General features: G+C 45.0%; 1 protein-coding gene across 1 annotated transcript in view; it reads right to left on the reverse strand.

The window, feature by feature from the left end:
- The window catches only part of LOC309559475 (cytochrome P450 2C8-like), a 30371-nt gene extending 12073 nt beyond the window's left edge, over nucleotides 1-18298 (reverse strand). Inside the window, exons 1-4 of the mRNA XM_082262748.1 lie at nucleotides 18056-18298; nucleotides 13712-13874; nucleotides 5356-5505; nucleotides 3466-3626 (exon numbers count right to left, since the gene is read on the reverse strand). Coding sequence (XP_082118874.1) covers nucleotides 3466-3626; nucleotides 5356-5505; nucleotides 13712-13874; nucleotides 18056-18235 — 654 coding nt within the window. The 5' untranslated portion in view covers nucleotides 18236-18298. The remainder of the gene's footprint in view (nucleotides 1-3465; nucleotides 3627-5355; nucleotides 5506-13711; nucleotides 13875-18055) is intronic.
- Between the last annotated feature and the right edge of the window lie 811 nt (nucleotides 18299-19109).

Below are 19109 nucleotides of genomic sequence, written 5' to 3' on the forward strand. Positions count from 1 at the left end.
ATTAGGGGCACAGGGTGACTGAGAAAATGGACAACTACCTAATGAACACTGAAAATGTGGTTTGGATTACTTCAAATGGGACAGTAATATTTATCAACAATATCCCTCAAGAAATCTATGATACATTACTTCCACTCTATCAGAATGGTAGAACATTGTATGAGCTTTGCCTAATAGACTATTGTAGGTAGGAGCCAGAGAGTCTGCTACTGGGGTCTCCTGCTATTGTCAGAAGGTGTTATGGGTTTTCTACTCAAAACTCATAGCGGTTATTAATCTCATCAACTCATGCCACCTGTCTTTCACCCATTGGTAATTGTGCTAATTAACACACCTATTTTCTGCTAGCAACCTACTGTGGGGATGTGTTTACACTTGCAATAATGTGTATTGTACTTTGGGAGCTGGATGCCAGCAAGTCTGACCTGGAATGAGATCCCTGATTGTCCAGGTGGCTAGTTTAATTAACTTAATGTTTAGCTATGGTAGTGATATTCCTGTGTGCAGTTTGTATTGTTAGGGCAAGATGATCAGGAGAGGACTGTCCTCCTGTGGGATATATATTCTGTGTAAGTTTTTTCAATAAAGTGTTTCAATTTCATGCAAGCTATTTGTCGGCTAGTCTTTTATGGTGCGGCTAAAATATATGATATCTATGTTCAAGACTGGAGGAAGCGGTATACTAACAGGAGCATTCAAGCACAGTGTGGGTCAGTCCCATCACTTTGGTGGCAGCAGTTGGATGCTTCTTGCAGTCTGGAACAGCCAAAACTCCACCAAGATCCAAGGTCCGGATAGCAGAGGAGGAGACGTACAGATACCAGCTGCCATGGAAGGAGGTTGCGAGAAATGTGGATACAGCACAGGGGACCAGTGTCAATGCAGGTCCTGCTGGGATGGTATGATTTGGTTCACTGGGAACTCTGGAAGAAAACACTAGTCCATGAGCAGTGCCACCAGGGATAAATTCTTCCCTCAATCCAGTAAAGGTACTGGTTGCAGTATGGATTGCCGGTGCTGTTTTTGGGAGAAAAACTGAACAAGGAGCAGACAGCTGAGTTAAGCAGGCTGGCCTGGGCAGATATTTGGTTGGATGAGAGCTATAGTGCCCTCCGGTGGCATGTAGTCCAAGTGTGCCCTTGGACAGCAGATGACAGCCCAGTGGAAGGCTTTGGCTACGGCGGCCTGGGACTGTTGTACGGGAAGCTGACAAGGAACCCTAACTTTGGGAGCAAACTGGAGAGGCAGTTGGAGGAAATCAAGGATTACAGAGAAGAGATACTGAGCATCTCAGATGTGTGCTGGGCACTGAAAGATATGGAGTTTCTGGCCATTCAGGAGTGGGAGCTGAAGATCACCTACAGACAGCTGCTAGACTCTGCTCAGCAGCAGGGCTGGGCTCCCTTTGCCTGGGACTATCCAGAAGTACCAGCCGACAGTCCTGAAATCCCGGCTGAAGTGTTGGCAATGGGGCAGGGTGTGCTTTGTCCATTTCCACCCACGACAGTTCCGGAGGCCCAGGGTGAGGAGCAGGTGGTCACTCTCCTGAAGCAGTTCAAAGACTCAGGAGAAGAAGTGGTTGTCCTCCCTCCCCAGCCACAGTTCACAAAAAGCATGGAGTTTATTGATTTTTCATTTGAGGATGTAACATTTATTGAACTTTCAACTGAAGTTCTGACAACAGGGCTCTGCTAGCCTCTGCCCAGCACCGGTAACATGGGACAGGAAATGGTGAACCTCTATCCTCAGACACCAGTTCCAGAGACTGGGAATTAAATAGACTTTTCCTTTGAGAAGGAATAACCCAGTGAGCCTACAGCAGAAGAGCGGGCATGAAGACATGACACTGTTGACCTCTGCATACAACAATCAGTGGCCCTGGAGCATTTTGTAAGGCCACCGACTTTTCAGTTTACTTCCCAGCAGAAAATCTGGCATCAGGGCAAAACAGCACTAAGCCCTGCCCAGCACCAACAGCAACTTCAGCCTTCCTGAGAAAAGAAGTAGCCGGCCTTTCTCCCACACCACTGACAGGGACATGGAATATACTGCCAGCAGCACCTGTGGAGTTACAAGAAACTTCTCCAGCTGAAGTGCTGACAACCAGACATAGGGTCCAGGACCTCTGCCCCACACCCGTGGCAGCTCCACAGGCCCAGGGTGAGAAGGGGGTGGTCATTCCCCAGCAGCAGATTAGGATCCAGGGGGAGAAGTGAGAGGAGGTGTTCGTACTCTCTCCCCAACAGCAGAGTAGTGACTTAGAAGCGAAGGAAGTTGTCTTCACTCCACAGCGGGAGTCTAGGAGATGGCGCAACCGGCTCATCTCCCCAACAGCAGATACACAGTTCAGAGGAGAAGGTTGTTGTCCTTCCTCCCCAGCGAGAGATCCACATTCTGGGAGTGGGGAATCTGGCTTCCCTCCCCAACAGTTAGCCGGTGATGATTATGTGGAGTCCCCAGCAGAAGTGCTGGCAACAGAGCAGAGTGCTACCAACCTCTGCCCAGCACTGGCAACAACTGTGTTCCAGGGAGCTGGAGCAGTCGACCCCTCTCCCCAGCAACAAGCTGATGAAGTGAAGCTTCTACACCCAGCTGAAGCGCTGGCAGCTGGACAGAGAGTCAACGACCTCTGCCCCACACCTACTGATGACAACCATTTCCTGCGGCCAAGAATGGAAATTAGTTTGACTACCTAATGTGAGTTCACTCTGCCCTCAACTAACAAAAGATGGATTTTCTGTGTTAGTGGATGGGACTACGGTCTCCACTTGTATACCCCAGGGATGCTGGGCAGTTGGCCCAGATCCCCAACAGCATGTCTATGAGGCAAAGCTCATAAAATGTTCCATCAATCTGATACAGTGGAAATAATGTATCATAGATTTCTTGAGGGATATTTTTGATAAACTTTACTGTCCCATTTGAAATAATCCAAACCACATTTTCAGTGTTCATTAAGTAGTTGTCCATCATTTTCTTGGTCACCCTGAGCCCCTAATAGACACAGGGTGACTTACACATAAGAGGGACCTGAGTAGCTGAGACAGGGGTTTCCCAACCTCTCTAAGGTAAGCTGGGTTCCACGGGCCCCTCACCCAAAGTAACTCCCATCATCGAGGCCTTCTCTCTATGGAGGAGGTCCACCATGTGCACTATTCTGTTTTACTAAGCACTTTCTGGCTCTTTGTGTATTTGGTTTATCAAATAGAATAAGTAGTAAGAGAAGTATGTAGGCCTCCACTGCAAATGACATACTTAAAATGCTATTTATCTAAATAAAAGCCTTTGTGTTTTTTTTCTTGAGCTTTTTCCTATAAGAACACATGGCAGTTGAATGTTTTTCCATAGCTCTTTACGTCATAAATAAAAGAAATGGTATAAGTTGCTATGATTTAAAAGCTAAATTTTTTAGAAAAAATACAGTTCCCATCAGGTAAATCACAGGCATTCTGTGAATTTACTTACAATACCCCATGCAGAGGCAAGGATGTTTAAGAGCTCCTTCAGCAAGAATAAAAGGTTTGTGAACTTTTTATCTTCATAGTCAAAACGTTCTCCAAACACTATAGAGCAGATGATGTTTGAGACCGCCAAACGAAGCAAATCCGTTGGATCAAACAGGTTTTCTAGGAGGAAGACATAAGTAATCAAATAAAAATGAAACAACTTACAAGATACAGAACCCATGAAACAATGGAGTTCACTCATCAAAGCATCTGAAAGAATTGTCTGTTGCTTTTACTAACCAACCAATCTCCTTTTTTTTTTTTTTTTTTTCAGTACTGGCTAGAAATCCACAGTGAAATTTGATTGGCCACTTTGACACAAGGCAAAGCCTGAATTACACACTCACTGTCTAAAAATGTTCATATTTTCAGAGAAATTGACCTGTGATATTGCTCTTCAGAAAGACTCAGCATTTAAGCATAAAACACCACAATATTTTACATTCCAATGCAATCTCTGTAATCTCCTCAGGGCTGGTTTCCTAGTTAAAAACAATTCCTTCCTCCCTCTCTTCACAGTTTGATGTGAGAGCCTTGGAAAGGTGGTGGGCACTGGCGGGGGGACCTCCTTCCACTGCCTGTAAAAGTGATAAAGTGATCAGGCATCTGAATAGCCATCACTTTTACCTTGTGAAGAATCACCTGCTGATAAGAATATTGCAAGGATCTGCAGCCACGATCCTGATATCACCACCACTTTCCGAGGACGTATATATACAGTATATGTACTGTATGTTGGTCAGAAAATGATTAATTACATGTGGTTTATTTTAGGATGCACAGGACCAAATGGCATTTTGGTCATATGTAGTGCTACCCATGCCGGAGCCGCTGGTGATTGGGGATCCCCCACCCTGCACAGCCAGGCACAATACATTTTCACAGCACACTAGAGTCAAGAAACAGTCCAGCAGCTTTGTTTTTTTTTTTTTTTATATATAATGGTTATTAAACTTGGATAGGGATATGGGTATTATGGGATGCCCACTTGACTTTAGCAAACTCTTTAGGGACAACTTTCCTTTGTACAGTCTATTTACACCTTCCTCAGCTTCCTCCGGCACATCCTTTGCTTCCAGAACAACGTCTCAGACCCAGCTGGCACACTGTTAGATGAGCTGACAAAAAGGCATCAGTCAGATAGAGCAAAGGTCTATTACAGGCAGGGACCCCGGACCCCTTTTGTGTGTAGAAAAGTCGCAGTGTCCAGCTGCCTTTCTGTGGCTACTGATTCCAGCACCACCTCTTCAGGCTCACCTAGCTGCAGCTGCCCCTTTCACTATCCCTCCTGGCTAATCTTCCACAGCCTTCCCAGACTGACTCTACAACCATCTCAGACTGTTACTTTTCAGTCCTCTCAGGCTGTCTCTCAGTCCTCCCGACTGTCTCTCACTCACCAGCCACCTGTCTTCTCCCTGGACATCTCCTGGACGTGCTTGCTGGCTCCAGCTGTCCTCACACCTGCTCCTGTGCCACTGGACAGGACTCCTCCTTGTGTTGTCAGAGGATCCCTCCTGCACCCAAGCCCCAGACCCGTGGTCACCCCCCCCCCCCCCCTGGGACTAGGGGGCTAACCTCAAGGGCCCACGACAGCCTCCGCACTCCATCTCCAGCTTCCAGCTAAACTCCCTGCCCCCATTGAGTCATTCCAGCCTCCTTGAGTCATTTAAATCCTGACCCAGAATAAATCCATGCTTGGCTGCTAGCCAAGCCAATACACCTACACTAAACAACTATGTACAGTCCCATTCTAGCACACTAGAGGGTGCTACATACAAGTAACACAAGTAGAGTTTGTAGGCACTTAGTAGCACTGCATTATTTGTTTGATATGTCCATCTTTACTGACCTCCATTTTTCTTTAATTCCTCCACCAGGAAATGGGCCTCTTCCTGGATCCGCTCTGCAATTCCTCTTTTTCCCATGCCAAAATTCCTTAGGGTGGTCAGTGAGAATCTGCGTATCTGCTGCCAGCGTTCCCCATTGCTCAGTACAATTCCTGTAGAGGAAAACTTTTGTGAATAAAATAAAGTAATTCTAAAGGCAAGCATTTTATTTTTTTTTTAAATAAAAAACGTGTAGCATCACCCTCCGATGGAGCCGCTTAGTAGTTTTGGGTTCTCTGTTCTGTGCCTCAACTCCAAAAACAATCTCAACCCCTCTAACACACCTGGTTAAATAAAATCTCTGTGAACACAAATTCCTTTCGCCTGCCTGTAGGGTATTTCCAATAAATAAACACACACCTGTTTAGTGGTAAATACACTTAATCTATTGATATGGATTAGCATAAGTAACAGTTTAAACAGAATTTACACATAGCAGGCAAATAAGAAAACAGGCTGCTACACGGGTTAAAAAAAGTATAGAAAGAAGGAAATATGGTTTAATATCATTAGCCAGAATCAATATGTCAATTCGCAATACATAATATACAGTGCCTTGATAAAGTATTCGGCCCCCTTGAACTTTGCGACCTTTTGCCACATTTCAGGCTTCAAACATAAAGATATAAAACTGTAATTTTTTGTGAAGAATCAACAACAAGTGGGACACAATCATGAAGTGGAATGAAATTTATTGGATATTTCAAACTTTTTTAACAAATAAAAAAGTGAACAATTGAGCGTGCAAAATTATTAAGTCCCCTTAAGTTAATACTTTGTAGCGCCACCTTTTGCTGCGATTACAGCTGTAAGTCACTTGGAGTATGTCTCTATCAGTTTTGCACATCGAGAGACTGACATTTTTGCCCATTCCTCCTTGCAAAACAGCTCAAGCTCAGTGAGGTTGGATGGAGAGCGTTTGTGAACAGCAGTTTTAAGTTCTTTCCACAGATTCTCGATTGGATTCAGGTCTGGACTTTGACTTGGCCATTCTAACACCTGGATATGTTTATTTGTAAACCATTCCATTGTAGATTTTGCTTTATGTTTTGGATCATTGTCTTGTTGGAAGACAAATCTCCGTCCCAGTCTAAGGGCTTTTGCAGACTCCATCGGGTTTTCTTCCAGAATGGTCCTGTATTTGACTCCATCCATCCTTCCATCAATTTTAACCATCTTCCCTGTCCCTGCTGAAGAAAAGAAGGCCCAAACCATGATGCTGCCACCACCATGTTTGACAGTGGGGATGGTGTGTTCAGGGTGATGAGCTGTGTTGCTTTTACGCCAAACATAACGTTTTACATTGTCAAAAAGTTTGATTTTGGTTTCATCTGACCAGAGCACCTTCTTCCACATGTTTGGTGTGTCTCGCAGGTGGCTTGTGGCAAACTTAAACGACACTTTTTATGGATATCTTTAAGAAATGGCTTTCTTCTTGCCACTCTTCCATAAAGGCCAGATTTGTGCAGTATACGACTGATTGTTGTCCTATGGACAGAGTCTCCCACCTCAGCTGTAGATCTCTGCAGTTCATCCAGAGTGATCATGGGCCTCTTGGCTGCATCTCTGATCAGTCTTCTCCTTCTATGAGCTGAAAGTTTAGAGGGACGGCCAGGTCTTCGTAGATTTGCAGTGGTCTGATACTCCTTCCATTGCAATATTATCGCTTGCACAGTGCTCCTTGGGATGTTTAAAGCTTGGGAAATCTTTTTGTAGCCAAATCCGGCTTTAAACTTCTCCACAACAGTATCAAGGACCTGCCTGGTGTGTTCCTTGTTCTTCATGATGCTCTCTGCGCTTTAAACAGACCTCTGAGACTATCACAGTGCAGGTGCATTTATACGGAGACTTGGTTACACACAGGTGGATTCTATTTATCATCATTAGTCATTTAGGTCAACATTGGATCATTCAGAAATCCTCACTGAACTTCTGGAGAGAGTTTGCTGCACTGAAAGTAAAGGGGCTGAATAATTTTGCACGCCCAATTTTTCAGTTTTTTATTTGTTAACAAAGTTTGAAATATCCAATAAATTTCGTTCCACTTCATGATTGTGTTCCACTTGTTGTTGATTCTTCACAAAAAATTACATTTTTATATCTTCATGTTTGAAGCCTGAAATGTGGCAAAAGGTCGCAAAGTTCAAGGGGGCCGAATACTTTTGCAAGGCACTGTATATGAACTCTAAATACCGCAAGGATGATTATAATCCTATTCTGTGCTTTGAGTGTACTCAAATGAATGAACAAGGATATGGTACCTCTTTAACTAGCAAACGGCCAAGGTCCAGGGATAACTAGGGGCAGTCTTTAGTCCTGAATCTTCACCAGTTAAACCATTGGAGCTCATTGGTGCACTTCAAGGAGGTCAATGAGGCCTGCAGACAGTGTTAGAACTATAGGATGGCTTGTTGAGTAGCTCAGTCTTTAGGCAGTTTTAGAGCTATAAGATGGCTGGTTGAGTAGCTCCTACCAGCTCAGTCACTCAGTCTATAGTGGCGATAGCAAATAGTGGCCGCAGCAGTGGCACAGTAGTAATAATCCCTTCGGCTGTATGTTTGATCACTCTGGGTTTCCCAAGCGATTCTGGTCTGTAGTGTACCATGTCTGTACCCTGGCAGTGGTTCAGCCTCTCTCCCTCTGGTGGTCTGGACTTCTCTCCACTTTCATGTGCAAAATGTCGCACAGCAAATGGGGGTTCAGTGACTTGGTCCCTTTCCCTGACGGTGTTCCCCTCAGCCAGACTCCAGTCTCTTCTCCCTCCAGTCGCACCCTCCTCCTCCCACTCTTTTTCTTGGGCTCCAGCTTCTCTCCTCCCTCTGGTGGTGCTGGGCACGCTGGGGCTATAGTTTGCTCCCTAGGGTTCCAATGGGGGCCACCAGTCCATGGGACTACATGTCCCATGATGCTCCTCATATCTCTTCCAAGTGGCCTTTTGCTGCGCTCAATGGGGAGGGAAACAAAGCGGGCTGCTGTCTTGGCAAGTGCCACTCCCCAGTACAGTGGCACGAGGAGAAGAGGGAAGGGGGGGGGCAAGCAGAAGACAAAGCCGCTCTGTCATTTGTAGCAGCGACTGGCTGAGTGCCCGGGGGGGGGGGGGATTTGGCACCCACTACACGTTATAGTTATAGATGGCTCCCGCTGCTGTGTCTGAGCCAATGAGGAGGCAGAAACCCGTGAGAGTTTCTGCTTTCGTACACATCACTGGATTAATATTGGGCTTAGGTAAGTATTTTGTAAGTATTCCTATGTTCTTATAATTTAACTGCAGCTGCCCATAGCTTCTTGAGTGTATATTTAAAGTAGAGCTCCACCCAAAAGTGGAAGCTTCCCTCCACTGCCACATTTGCCACCTTTTGGGGGGGAGGGGGGAGCGGGTTCCTCTCCTCCTTCCCCCCGCACCTGGCCCATTCACAGAGTGTAGCCCGCTTTGCACACGTACAGTAAGGAATCGGCTGTGAAGCTGCAAGGCTTCACTGCCAGTTTCCCTTAGTGGAGATGGTGGCCGCAGCACCCGATAGCCGACTGAAAAATCGGCTCCCGTGAGACACCGGTGGATTGCTGGACAGGTAAGTGTCCTTATATTAAAAGTCAGCAGCTACAGTATTTGTAGCTGCTGACTTTTCATTTTTTTCTAAAGGAGCCTTGTGCTCCTCTTTAAATCCTTGTGCAAGACTTTTCTCTATCTGTTAGTATCTCACATGCACAGCGCCAGATAGCTAGGTCTGTGCTACTGTATGTTTGTAGTGGTCACCTTCCAGTATATTGGAAGGTGAACCTGTTTACTGCAATAGTTTTTATATGCAGTTCCTATTTGATTTTGTTTTTTTAACCCTGTCCCTTCTTATTTTGGATTCTTTTGCTTAGGGTTTGATAATCAGCATATGCTAGAGCCAGGTTAGACATTAGATGTCCACTTCTGTTAATTAGAGGTCCGGTTGCATGTCAGATTAGAAAATACTAGAGAGGGACTAAAGTGCATAGTAGACTCTGAGTTCCAGTGCCACACTACAGTTTCTGTATACGGATGCTGCTTTCCAGGCTGGTTGGACCACAGTGGGAGGATCTCCCCATCACCAATGATCTTGTCTTCATCTTTCATCTTCAGGGGCTCCTAAAACTGGACTTTGCTGCAACATTTATCTGGAGTTATCTCTATTAATAACTATATATACCTGGGTACAGTATCTGTGCACAATTCCAACAGAACTCCTATTGGGCCCTTTGCTGATAATACCTGTGTGTACATTGTATTATTTCCATACTGGTGTGTATCTATATACAACTTACTTAGGTGTAGAGCTATCCCACAAGGGCCTCTGTTATTAACTGGTTATTTCTCAATTAGTGCAAAGGCCACCAGTCACCCAAACAACAGTTCATTCATTCAGGCTCCAATAAACAGTCTAGGGCAGGCATCACTAAATGGTGGACCACAGTCCAGATCTGGACCCAGCAACAGCCTATCTGGACTGCAGCCTTGCCAAACAGTTGCCTGAGTGTCCTCTCCCTGTCGCCAGCTCGCCTGCCCGCCACTGCTGCTATTATCCTTAATTACATGGGAGGCGCAGCAGATCTGTCCCTTTCATAATCTCATCACTTCCCCCTTTCTTCCCCCTTCCACACTGCCCTATCTTATTCACAGAAGACGGGAAACATTGCAGGCCTGGACAAAGAGAGGGACTTTTCAGGCTATGAAGCAGTTGATTGGTTGCTAGGCAGACAGACTTCCAAATCATAGACCCCCTATCACAGTCAAGGGACTGATGGGTGGGTCTGTAATGAGGGGTCTGTGGTGAGGGGTCTGTAATCGAGGGGGGTCTGTGATTAGGGGGATCTCTGATGAGGGGGTCTGTGATGGAGGGGAGTCTGTAGTGAGGGGTCTGTGTTTGAAAGGGGTCTGTGATTGGTCGGGGATCTGTGATAGGGGGCTCTATGATGGAGGGAGATCTATGATGGGGATCTGTGATGGGACATTTTCTAATGGATCGGTCTCTGATAGGGCTCCGGGATGGGGCAGTCTGTGATGTAAAAGGGGGGGATGTACTATGAAGGTGGGACAAAGGGCACTGATGTAAAAGGGGTCTATGATGTGAAGGAGATTGAGGACACTGATGTAATAGGGGGTCTGTGATGTGAAGGGGAGACTGAGGATACTGATGTAAAAGGGGACGTGTTCACACTTGTGCAGAGATCTTTGTTTTTCTGCACTATAAAAACCCAGGTCTCTGCAAGGGCAAAAGAAAACAATGGTGACATGCACGGGAGGCTGTGATGTGAAGGATCTAATGGGCCATACACACTATAAGATTTTCTGAAGACTTTTTCCTTTAGACTTACCAAAACCATATAATATGAGGTCAAACCTAAACACTTTCAATTTGTATGCAATCTGGCAGGACCTTGCACTACATACAAAAGGTAAATCTGAAGGAAAAAGTCTTCAGAAAATCTTATAGTGTGTATGGCCCTTTAGTCAAAGCACTGATATGATACTCAAGCCTCCTCTGGAAGAAAATTTTACTGACCGGACCCCTGTGAATTTAAATTCAGTACCCCTGGTCTAGGGATTAATCTTTTTTGGATTTATTGCTTGTAGAACTTGTGCCAAAAGAGGGGTTGGGATATGGGATACTCCAAATACATGGAGCACATAGCAAATAGGAGACAATCTTCTCTTTGAGTGTGCACTAGTGCTAAGCAGTCTAAACCCCCATAATTGAAGACCATGAGATGACTTTCTGAATAGGCTAACACTTCACAGCTGAAGACCATGAAGCACAGTTCTTTAACATGCAGTTATAATTAATGGATAGTCTAATCCCTCATAGCTGATGGTCATGAGGGAAATCTTTTACAGGTTAAAGCCTCACAGCTGGGGACCATGAGGAAATTATTCTTCTCTGTAGTACTTGTTGAATACTAAAAAAGCCTGGTACACACTAACAGTTTTTTTTTTTTTCATGCAACCCAGCGGGGTTGAACTAAAAAAAAACTGACAACTCCGTGCGAGGTTAGTTCAGCAATCTCCCCCACTGAGCTGCCATTGGCTGAGAGCACTGATCTGGAGTCGGTCAGCTGCTGGTTTTTCAGCATGAACATCCAACAGAAGCTTAAGTGCCGGCTTCTGGTGGACAGACCGACATACACACAGGCCAAATGTCGGGCAATTTTTTTTAACCAGTAGTTGTCTCCCGACATTTGGCCCTGTGTAAGGGCCTTGAGGCCTCACAGCTGAAAGCCATGAAGCAAGTCCTTTGAGTGTCTGGGTACCCAGGGCCGGTGCTTCCACTAGGCAAACTAGGCAGCCGCCTAGGGCGCATTGCAACCTAGGGACGCAGCTATGAGTCAGCACTCTCTGTCCATCATAATGGATCCTTGTGAGCTGAGGGGAGTGGGCGGCAGTGGGGGAGGAAGAATGGACAGAGGAAAATGCCAGGTGTCTGGGGCAGTGGCTGAACTACCAGGCCCTGGCTTTCCACCACTGTTGGGGGGTGGGGGGGCCAAGAGACAGGAAGGGAGCCCACAGGAGTGCTGCCTGCATGATGATCCTCTTTGGCTGGAGCTGAGTGCTGTAAACCCTGGGCAGGAAGTGACTCTCTGCACTGAGCTGGTGGGCAGCCGTTCATTTCCCTGGGTCGGTATTAAGCAGGGAGTGGAGGAGAGCTGAACCTGACCCCAAGCTTGGCATGGAGGGCGGCACCTTTACTGGAGCAGAAACGACGAGGCACCGGAATGGTCTGAGGAGGTTGGGGATTAGGGACGTGCGGAGTTCTCTGACTGCTGCTTCCCCCTTCACCAGGAGCCGGTTGGAGCTGTGGTGAGCACTGTGGTCCAGAAGAGGAGCATCCTAGGAGAAGGAATCAACAGTATCACGGTGAAGGAGTGCAAAGTGCGGGCCACTCTCTTCATACCGCCCAGGGAGTGTCCCAAGAACAGTGGATCAGGGTCCCTGGGCGTGACATGGAGGTTCCCTGGTGTGAAAGGGAATTAGGGTCACCGGGTGTGCCATGGGGGATAGGGGTCACTGGGTGTAACAGGGTTTCGGGGTCACCAGGTGTGCCATGAGGAATTGGGGTCCCTGGGTGTGCCATGGGGGAATGAGGTCCCCAGGTGTGCAATGGAGGAACATCAGGGTCCCCAGGTGTGACATGGAAAAACATCAGGGTCTCTGGGTATGACATGGAGGAACATTAGGGTCCCCAGGTGTGACATGGAGGAATATGGGGGTCACTGTGTATGACAGCATAACATAGAGGAGCCATCAGATCAGGGTCACTAGGTATGACATAGAGGAGTTTTTAACCCCTTCCCTTTTTATTTTATTTTTTTGGGGGCGGGGGGCACAAGTAGCTGGTCTTGCCTAGGGCGTAAAATAGTCTAGCACCGGTCCTGTGGGTACCTTGCGCAAGACTCACTTTCAAGGATCAACTTAGGGTCACTACTGATGAGTCTCCAGGACAACTTTTGGCTTCCAGCTTCCTCTGGAGCGTGCCTCCTAAAATGCGTCCGCTGTCCAACCGTAGAGACGTGTCACCCTCGCACTGGAGTTGTATGTGACATGCATTTTATCCTTTAATGTTTGTAAGTATGCTTTTGGCATTTAATAAATAAAATTTCTAAGGTGTTTAAGGTAATGCACTAGGCATTTGCACCCTCCTTTCTGTCTGTTTCTAGTGATTTGGAGTTCCCCTGCTCAAGGAGAGCAGCATTGCTAACAATACCATCTTAACAGAGTTTGACAGTCTTTTGAGCAATGAATGTAACTAGTTTCTCCATACAGGAGACTTTCATTAAAGCTACATACATGAAGCTGCCATTAACAACAAAGGATTTTGTACAGCTAGCGTGTTCAATACTTTTTCCCTGTGTCATCCCATTTAATTACACATAACTTAATTTCTGAACTTATTTGTTTTGCTTTCTTTGTATATATGGAGTTCTCACTGACCTGTGGTGAAAATTTAATGTCAATAGCACCTTTAGAATATGTATACATACATACATACTTTAACTTATTTATAGTTTTTTATTATATTATAAATTGTGTTTCAAACTTTATCATACCCAAGATGTTATAAAGAAGAACGCACAGTAAAAAAAAAAAAAATCATATGTAAATAGTTGGTTTGGGCTGTTCATTCTTAAGAATTACATGCAAAATAATTGTACCGCTTTCAGCACCTAAAATCCGAAAGAATCATACAGCCAGGGAGGTTAATTGAAAAAATAACTCCCAGTAAATTTACACAAAAACAAAAGCTCATTTGATTTTGACCTCAAGGCAATATGTAATGGAATATATTATGTGTAACTCACCATAATCTTTGAAAATCGCCGTGGCAAAGAAAGTGTTTCCTCTTGCACTGAACACATCACTGTTATCCATCAAAGCTTCCTTCACACAGTCATAGCCAACCAAGTACACCATTGGTTCATTGCCTATGTAGATGGTGAGCACCGGTCCATACGTCTCACTCAGCTGGAAAAGAGCAAATTTGGATTATATGTTGGGGAATGTTTGTTTGGCCAGGGCATGAGCCCTAAAAGGCCAAATGACTAACTGCAATGTGATGTGAACCACCCAGTGCGAAAAAAACGTTTTCATGCATGAATTGTGAAATTTACAGTCAGGATTTTTTTCCTCTTTTTTTTTCCCCTTTCTTTGGGCATAAAAAATAAGAAATGTAACTATTTTTTTTTTTTTGAACATTCATTTTCCAAGGACTTCTTCACATGTCCACTACAGTGGACTGCATGCATTTGAGGTTTTAACTGAAGAAACAATTTAGATGATATTTGCTCCATTATTCATTATATTACACTCTGCACTTGAGTTCTACAAAATAAGTAGACACTGTTGGGTAAATTTACTAAAAGTAGAGCACCCAGAATCTGGTGCAGCTGTGTATAGCAGCCAATCAGCTTCTAAGTTTAGCTTGTTCAATAACAATCTTTCACACAGGCAGACCGTTTAAATCGGCCTGTCCGGTTTTTTTTGGCGGATCTGAACGGTCCCCCCATGCATCCCTATGGGGCATCGGATGTCAGCAGAGACATGTCCGCTGACATTCGACCCGATCCGTCAAATCTGGATGGATGGAAACCCTATTTTCCATCCGTCCAGCGGTTCGGATCGGATGGGATCGGATGACAACGGACCAACGGTCCTTTCCCATCTGATTTCCCCATAGAGATGCATGGGGAATTGACAGCTGTATCTCTGCACACAGCTCAGAGAACAGCTGTCATCCTCCTGCTCAGCGGGGGATCGGCGGATCGATCCCCCGTTGAGATAAACGGAGTCCGTTTGACGGACACATAGTGTGAAAGAGCCCTTAAGCTTTTACTATAAAAACAAGGTAGCTGATTGGTTTCTTTGCAGAGCTGAACCAGATATTGCATTTTCCAGTTTTAGTAAATAACCCCCTAATTACTAGGCCTCATTCACACTGGATGTTTTCAACGGTACTCCTAGGGGAATTTGGTGTTTTCTTTTTTGCTTCTGAACACCCTTGCATGTTAGCCTATGTGTCCAAGCACACATAGGGCTCTTTCACACGGGTGTTCCGATTAGATCCGCCTGTCAGTTTTTTAGGTGGATCTGATCGGATGCCCCATTCAGCCCTATGGAGCAGCGGATGTCAGTGGTGACATGTCCGCTGATACCCGCTGCCATCCGCATCCGATCCTGTCTGTGAAATCCGGACGGATGGAAACCCTATTTTCCATCTGTCCTGGGGAGCGGATCGGATGGGATTGGATGAGAGCGGACAGGCGGTCCGCTCTCATCCGATTCCCCATAGAGAGCAGCGGGGCTCTGATATCTCCCTCTCCGCACATAGTGCGGAGGCAGAGCTGTCATTCGCCGGCTCAGCAGGGATCGGCGGATCGATCCCCGCTGAGCAAAGCACGGTCCGCAACGGAATGTGGACCATGTGAAAGGGGCCTTAAGCGTTTCGATGAGTTTAGAGGCAGAATAAAAAACCCATTGCTAGCACATCCAGGAACAGCCGCATTTTGGCACAAAAAAAAAAAAAGCTTGGCGCGTGTAGACACACAGTAACGCTAGGTGCATTTACTGCTTGAGAGCCAATTGATTTCAATAGCCAGAATAATTTATTATTCTGACCAATTAAATAAACTAACACCCAAACACTTGATGTGCTTAAATACGTTAAATGTGTTTACTAAATGCATCAAGCGTTTAAGCCAAAATGCTGCTGCCAGGAGGAAAGGCATCTATGAGAGCTAGCAAAACATCCGGTGTGCATGAGGCCTTACTCACATAATGGAACTTCTCTGTACAAAATTATTTTTTTTTTACAAAACTGCAAATTACCTTCTAATAGCATAAATACATTGATTTACGGCCATAAAAGTTTCTGCAGCTGTATTATTTTCAATAAAACAAAGTCCCAGTAATAGAAGGAATTGTAACTGAAATATAACCAGTGATGCATGATGTCCAATTTAGTGGACAGATGATTATTTGTAACAGGAAGGAACAACACAAGTCGAGGGCGAAGGCTGCACACCCCAATACTGAGTAGAAGGAGAGAAATACCCCCCAGGGGTTTTTGGGGCAGCAAAAAGAATCAACAGGGGGTAGTTAAAAATAATTCATCTTTATTGTGAAATAATTAAGAATGATGATACTGAAATACGCATGGTAAAATATGAGCTCTGGTTACAGATATAAATCCATGATAATTAATGGCACAACTGCTAAAACATAGACACAAATCAAAAGGTCATCACAACCAACAAAGTGGTTTCCCTACGCGTTTCGACCTATGCAGTAAGGTCTTCCTCAGGAGGGGTGTGATGTCTATGAGAAACATTATACAGTTAGAGACATAGTGTACAATTTATCAAAAATACAATTATAGGAGTAATGTTGTTAAATGTTATATTTACCGTATAATTGATGGATAACTGTTAACCAAAATCCTTCCATAAATGCCATTTGCCACCCTATTAGTTTGCATATCGCAGTGCAAAATGTCAGTTTGGACAGGATCGGATTGCTTAGGTGTGAACACCCATGCGATCCAATTCTGGTACGGACCAAAAAAAAGGGTCCTGCGCGACTTTGGTCTGAATTCAAATTTCAAATTCAGCCATACAATCTGTACACATGCACAGACATTGCATGTGATGTCTCAGATCGCATATGTGTGAACCGGCATTAAAAATGCATCAATAATACATCCTAATGTAATAGTTGTGTTATTGGGTGTCCAAAGTATATCTAAACAACCTCGCTTTCAGACCTCGTTTATACCTGTGCATTAAGATCACTCTTCCAACAGCAAAAGACAGGCAATGAGGAGGCAACGAGGAGGCATTGTATCACCCCCTCACCACCTGAATTAACCGCTTAGCGACCGCCCCACACAGATATACTGCAGCAGAGCGGGCGCTCTGTGCCAGATGACATACCTAGTAAGTGATCTGACACGTCTGGGGCATGCACGCGTGTCACTCGCGTCCCGCTACCGCTGTGATTGGAAGCGATGTCCGCCGGGACCCGCTGAGCGTTGGTAGAACGGCAGTCTGCCTATGTAAACATGGCAGACCACCATTGTGTGAGAGGGGAATGTACTGATCCGGTGTTCCTCCTAAGCAGGAATACATATCTTTACATTCTCCCAGTCAAAGCCCCTCCCACACAGTAAGCACTCTTAGGGGACACAGTTAACCCTTTGATCGCCCCTAAGGTTAACCCCTTCCCTGCCAGTGTCATTAGTACAGTGACATATGTTTTAGCACTGAGCACTGTATTGGTGTCACTGGTCCCCAAAAAGTGTCAGTTTAGTGTCCAGTTTGTCTGGCGCAATATAGCAGTCCGGCTATAAATCACTGATCGTCACCATTACTTGTAAGAAAATAAATAAAAATAAGTGAAAATATATCATAGTTTGTAGCCTCTATAACTTTTATGCAAACCAATCAATACACACGGATCGTGATTTTTTTTTTTTTTTTTTTTTACCAAAAATATGTAGGAGAATACATATTGGCTTAAATTGATGAAGAAAATAGATTTTCTACTTTTTTTTTTCCTTTGGATATATGTTTTATAGCAGAAATTAAAAAATATTGCTTTTTTTTTTTAAATTGTCAGTATATTTTTGTATATAGTGCAAAAAATTAAAACACCAAAGGTGATTAAAATACCAGCAAAAGAAAGCTCTATTTGTGGAGAAAAATGGACATACATTTTATTTGGGTGCAGCGTCGCACGACCGCGCAATTGTAAGTTAAAGTAACGCAGTGCCGTATCGCAAAAAAATGGCCTGGTCATGAAAGGGGATAAACCTTCCAGGGCTGAAGTGGTTAATCCCCTAAATACTGCCAACCGCACTGCAACCATGCAGAGTTTTGTGATAGTTGCAGAGTTGCCCTATTCATGACAGGAGGTTCTGCCTGCCACAGCTACAAAGCAAAGCATCATGGCTATGGCATGTGTTTACCCAAGGCCACTGCCTCCACAGCCACAGGGGGAAAAGTTGAGGGGCGGTACAAATGCAGCGCAACCATTGAGCTTTCCCCAACAACTGCAAGTGTAAACAAGCCCCCAGTTGAGGCAGTTTCTTGTGCAGTTATAATGGTGCAGGAAGCTTTGCTAATTCCCCATAATGTTCCTTCATTGCTTACCTTTATCAAAGACTGGGGCATTTCTGTGGTGCTCACATGCAGAATAGTGCCTAACAGGGGCAATGTCGGTGGTCCAGGAGGCAGTTTTCTGCTCTTCAGCTGCTTCTTCCATGAGAAAAAATATACTACGAGACTGACAAAGACAGCCAGGAGAATGGAGCCCGTCACTCCCAGCTCCATTTTCACAAACAGAGGAAGCGTTATGTCTGCAACAGCAGCCCTGGTGATATATACATATGCTCAGTCAGCTTGCTGGGTGTGTCCTCTGTTTGTTACTATATGGACACGTGAGTCCAATGTACAACATAAGATTGTGTGACATCATGACTTCAGTTATCTCTGACCTGCATTATGTACACAGAAAGCAATCCATTTAAGGAGCCTTTTCCTTTTATGTCATTAAGAACATGAGCACAGTTAGTCTGCATTCAGTGAAGCAAAACTTACAAAACCTGGGGGTGGGGGGTGTTTATGATGTACTGTACTAGCAGAGTTAGATACACTAAAGCCCCGATCGGCCGTCTTTTGTCCCCGGGCTGTCGGTGTCTGTTGAAAAGTGCAAAGACAGCACAAGAATTTTGTCCGCCGACTACAGCCGACTGCAGAAGTGATGTCATGTAATGGTTAAATTTCCCTGTGTTTTTTCTTTTCTGAGCATGCCCAGTCTTGCAAATCTGCGGTCTGTCGGCCGAATTCTGTACTGACTGGCGAACAATCGGCCGCTCTGGTGTCGGCATACAAAAATTTAAATGCTTGCAAGACAGATTCTTGTCGGCAGAATGTGCGCTGACGGCTGTCGGAGGCACCATACTAACAAGCGTACAATCGGCAGATCTTTCGTCCGCCGACGTTTGTATGCCGACGATCGGTACGTGTGTACGGGCCTTAACAAATTGAAGCCAAGCTTCAGTTCAAACTTTTTAGGCATGTTACAGCAAACTGTTTTTTTTTTCCTTTTGGGATAAAGGTTTTATACAAATAAATAAAAGCTGATCATTGTAAGCCCCCCCCTGTCAGTGGAAAATTGTTTGTCCCAACCCTCTAACTGCTGCAT

This window comes from Pelophylax lessonae (assembly GCF_965119305.1).
Source record: "Pelophylax lessonae genome assembly, chromosome: 7".
NCBI classification, from domain to species: domain Eukaryota; kingdom Metazoa; phylum Chordata; class Amphibia; order Anura; family Ranidae; genus Pelophylax; species Pelophylax lessonae.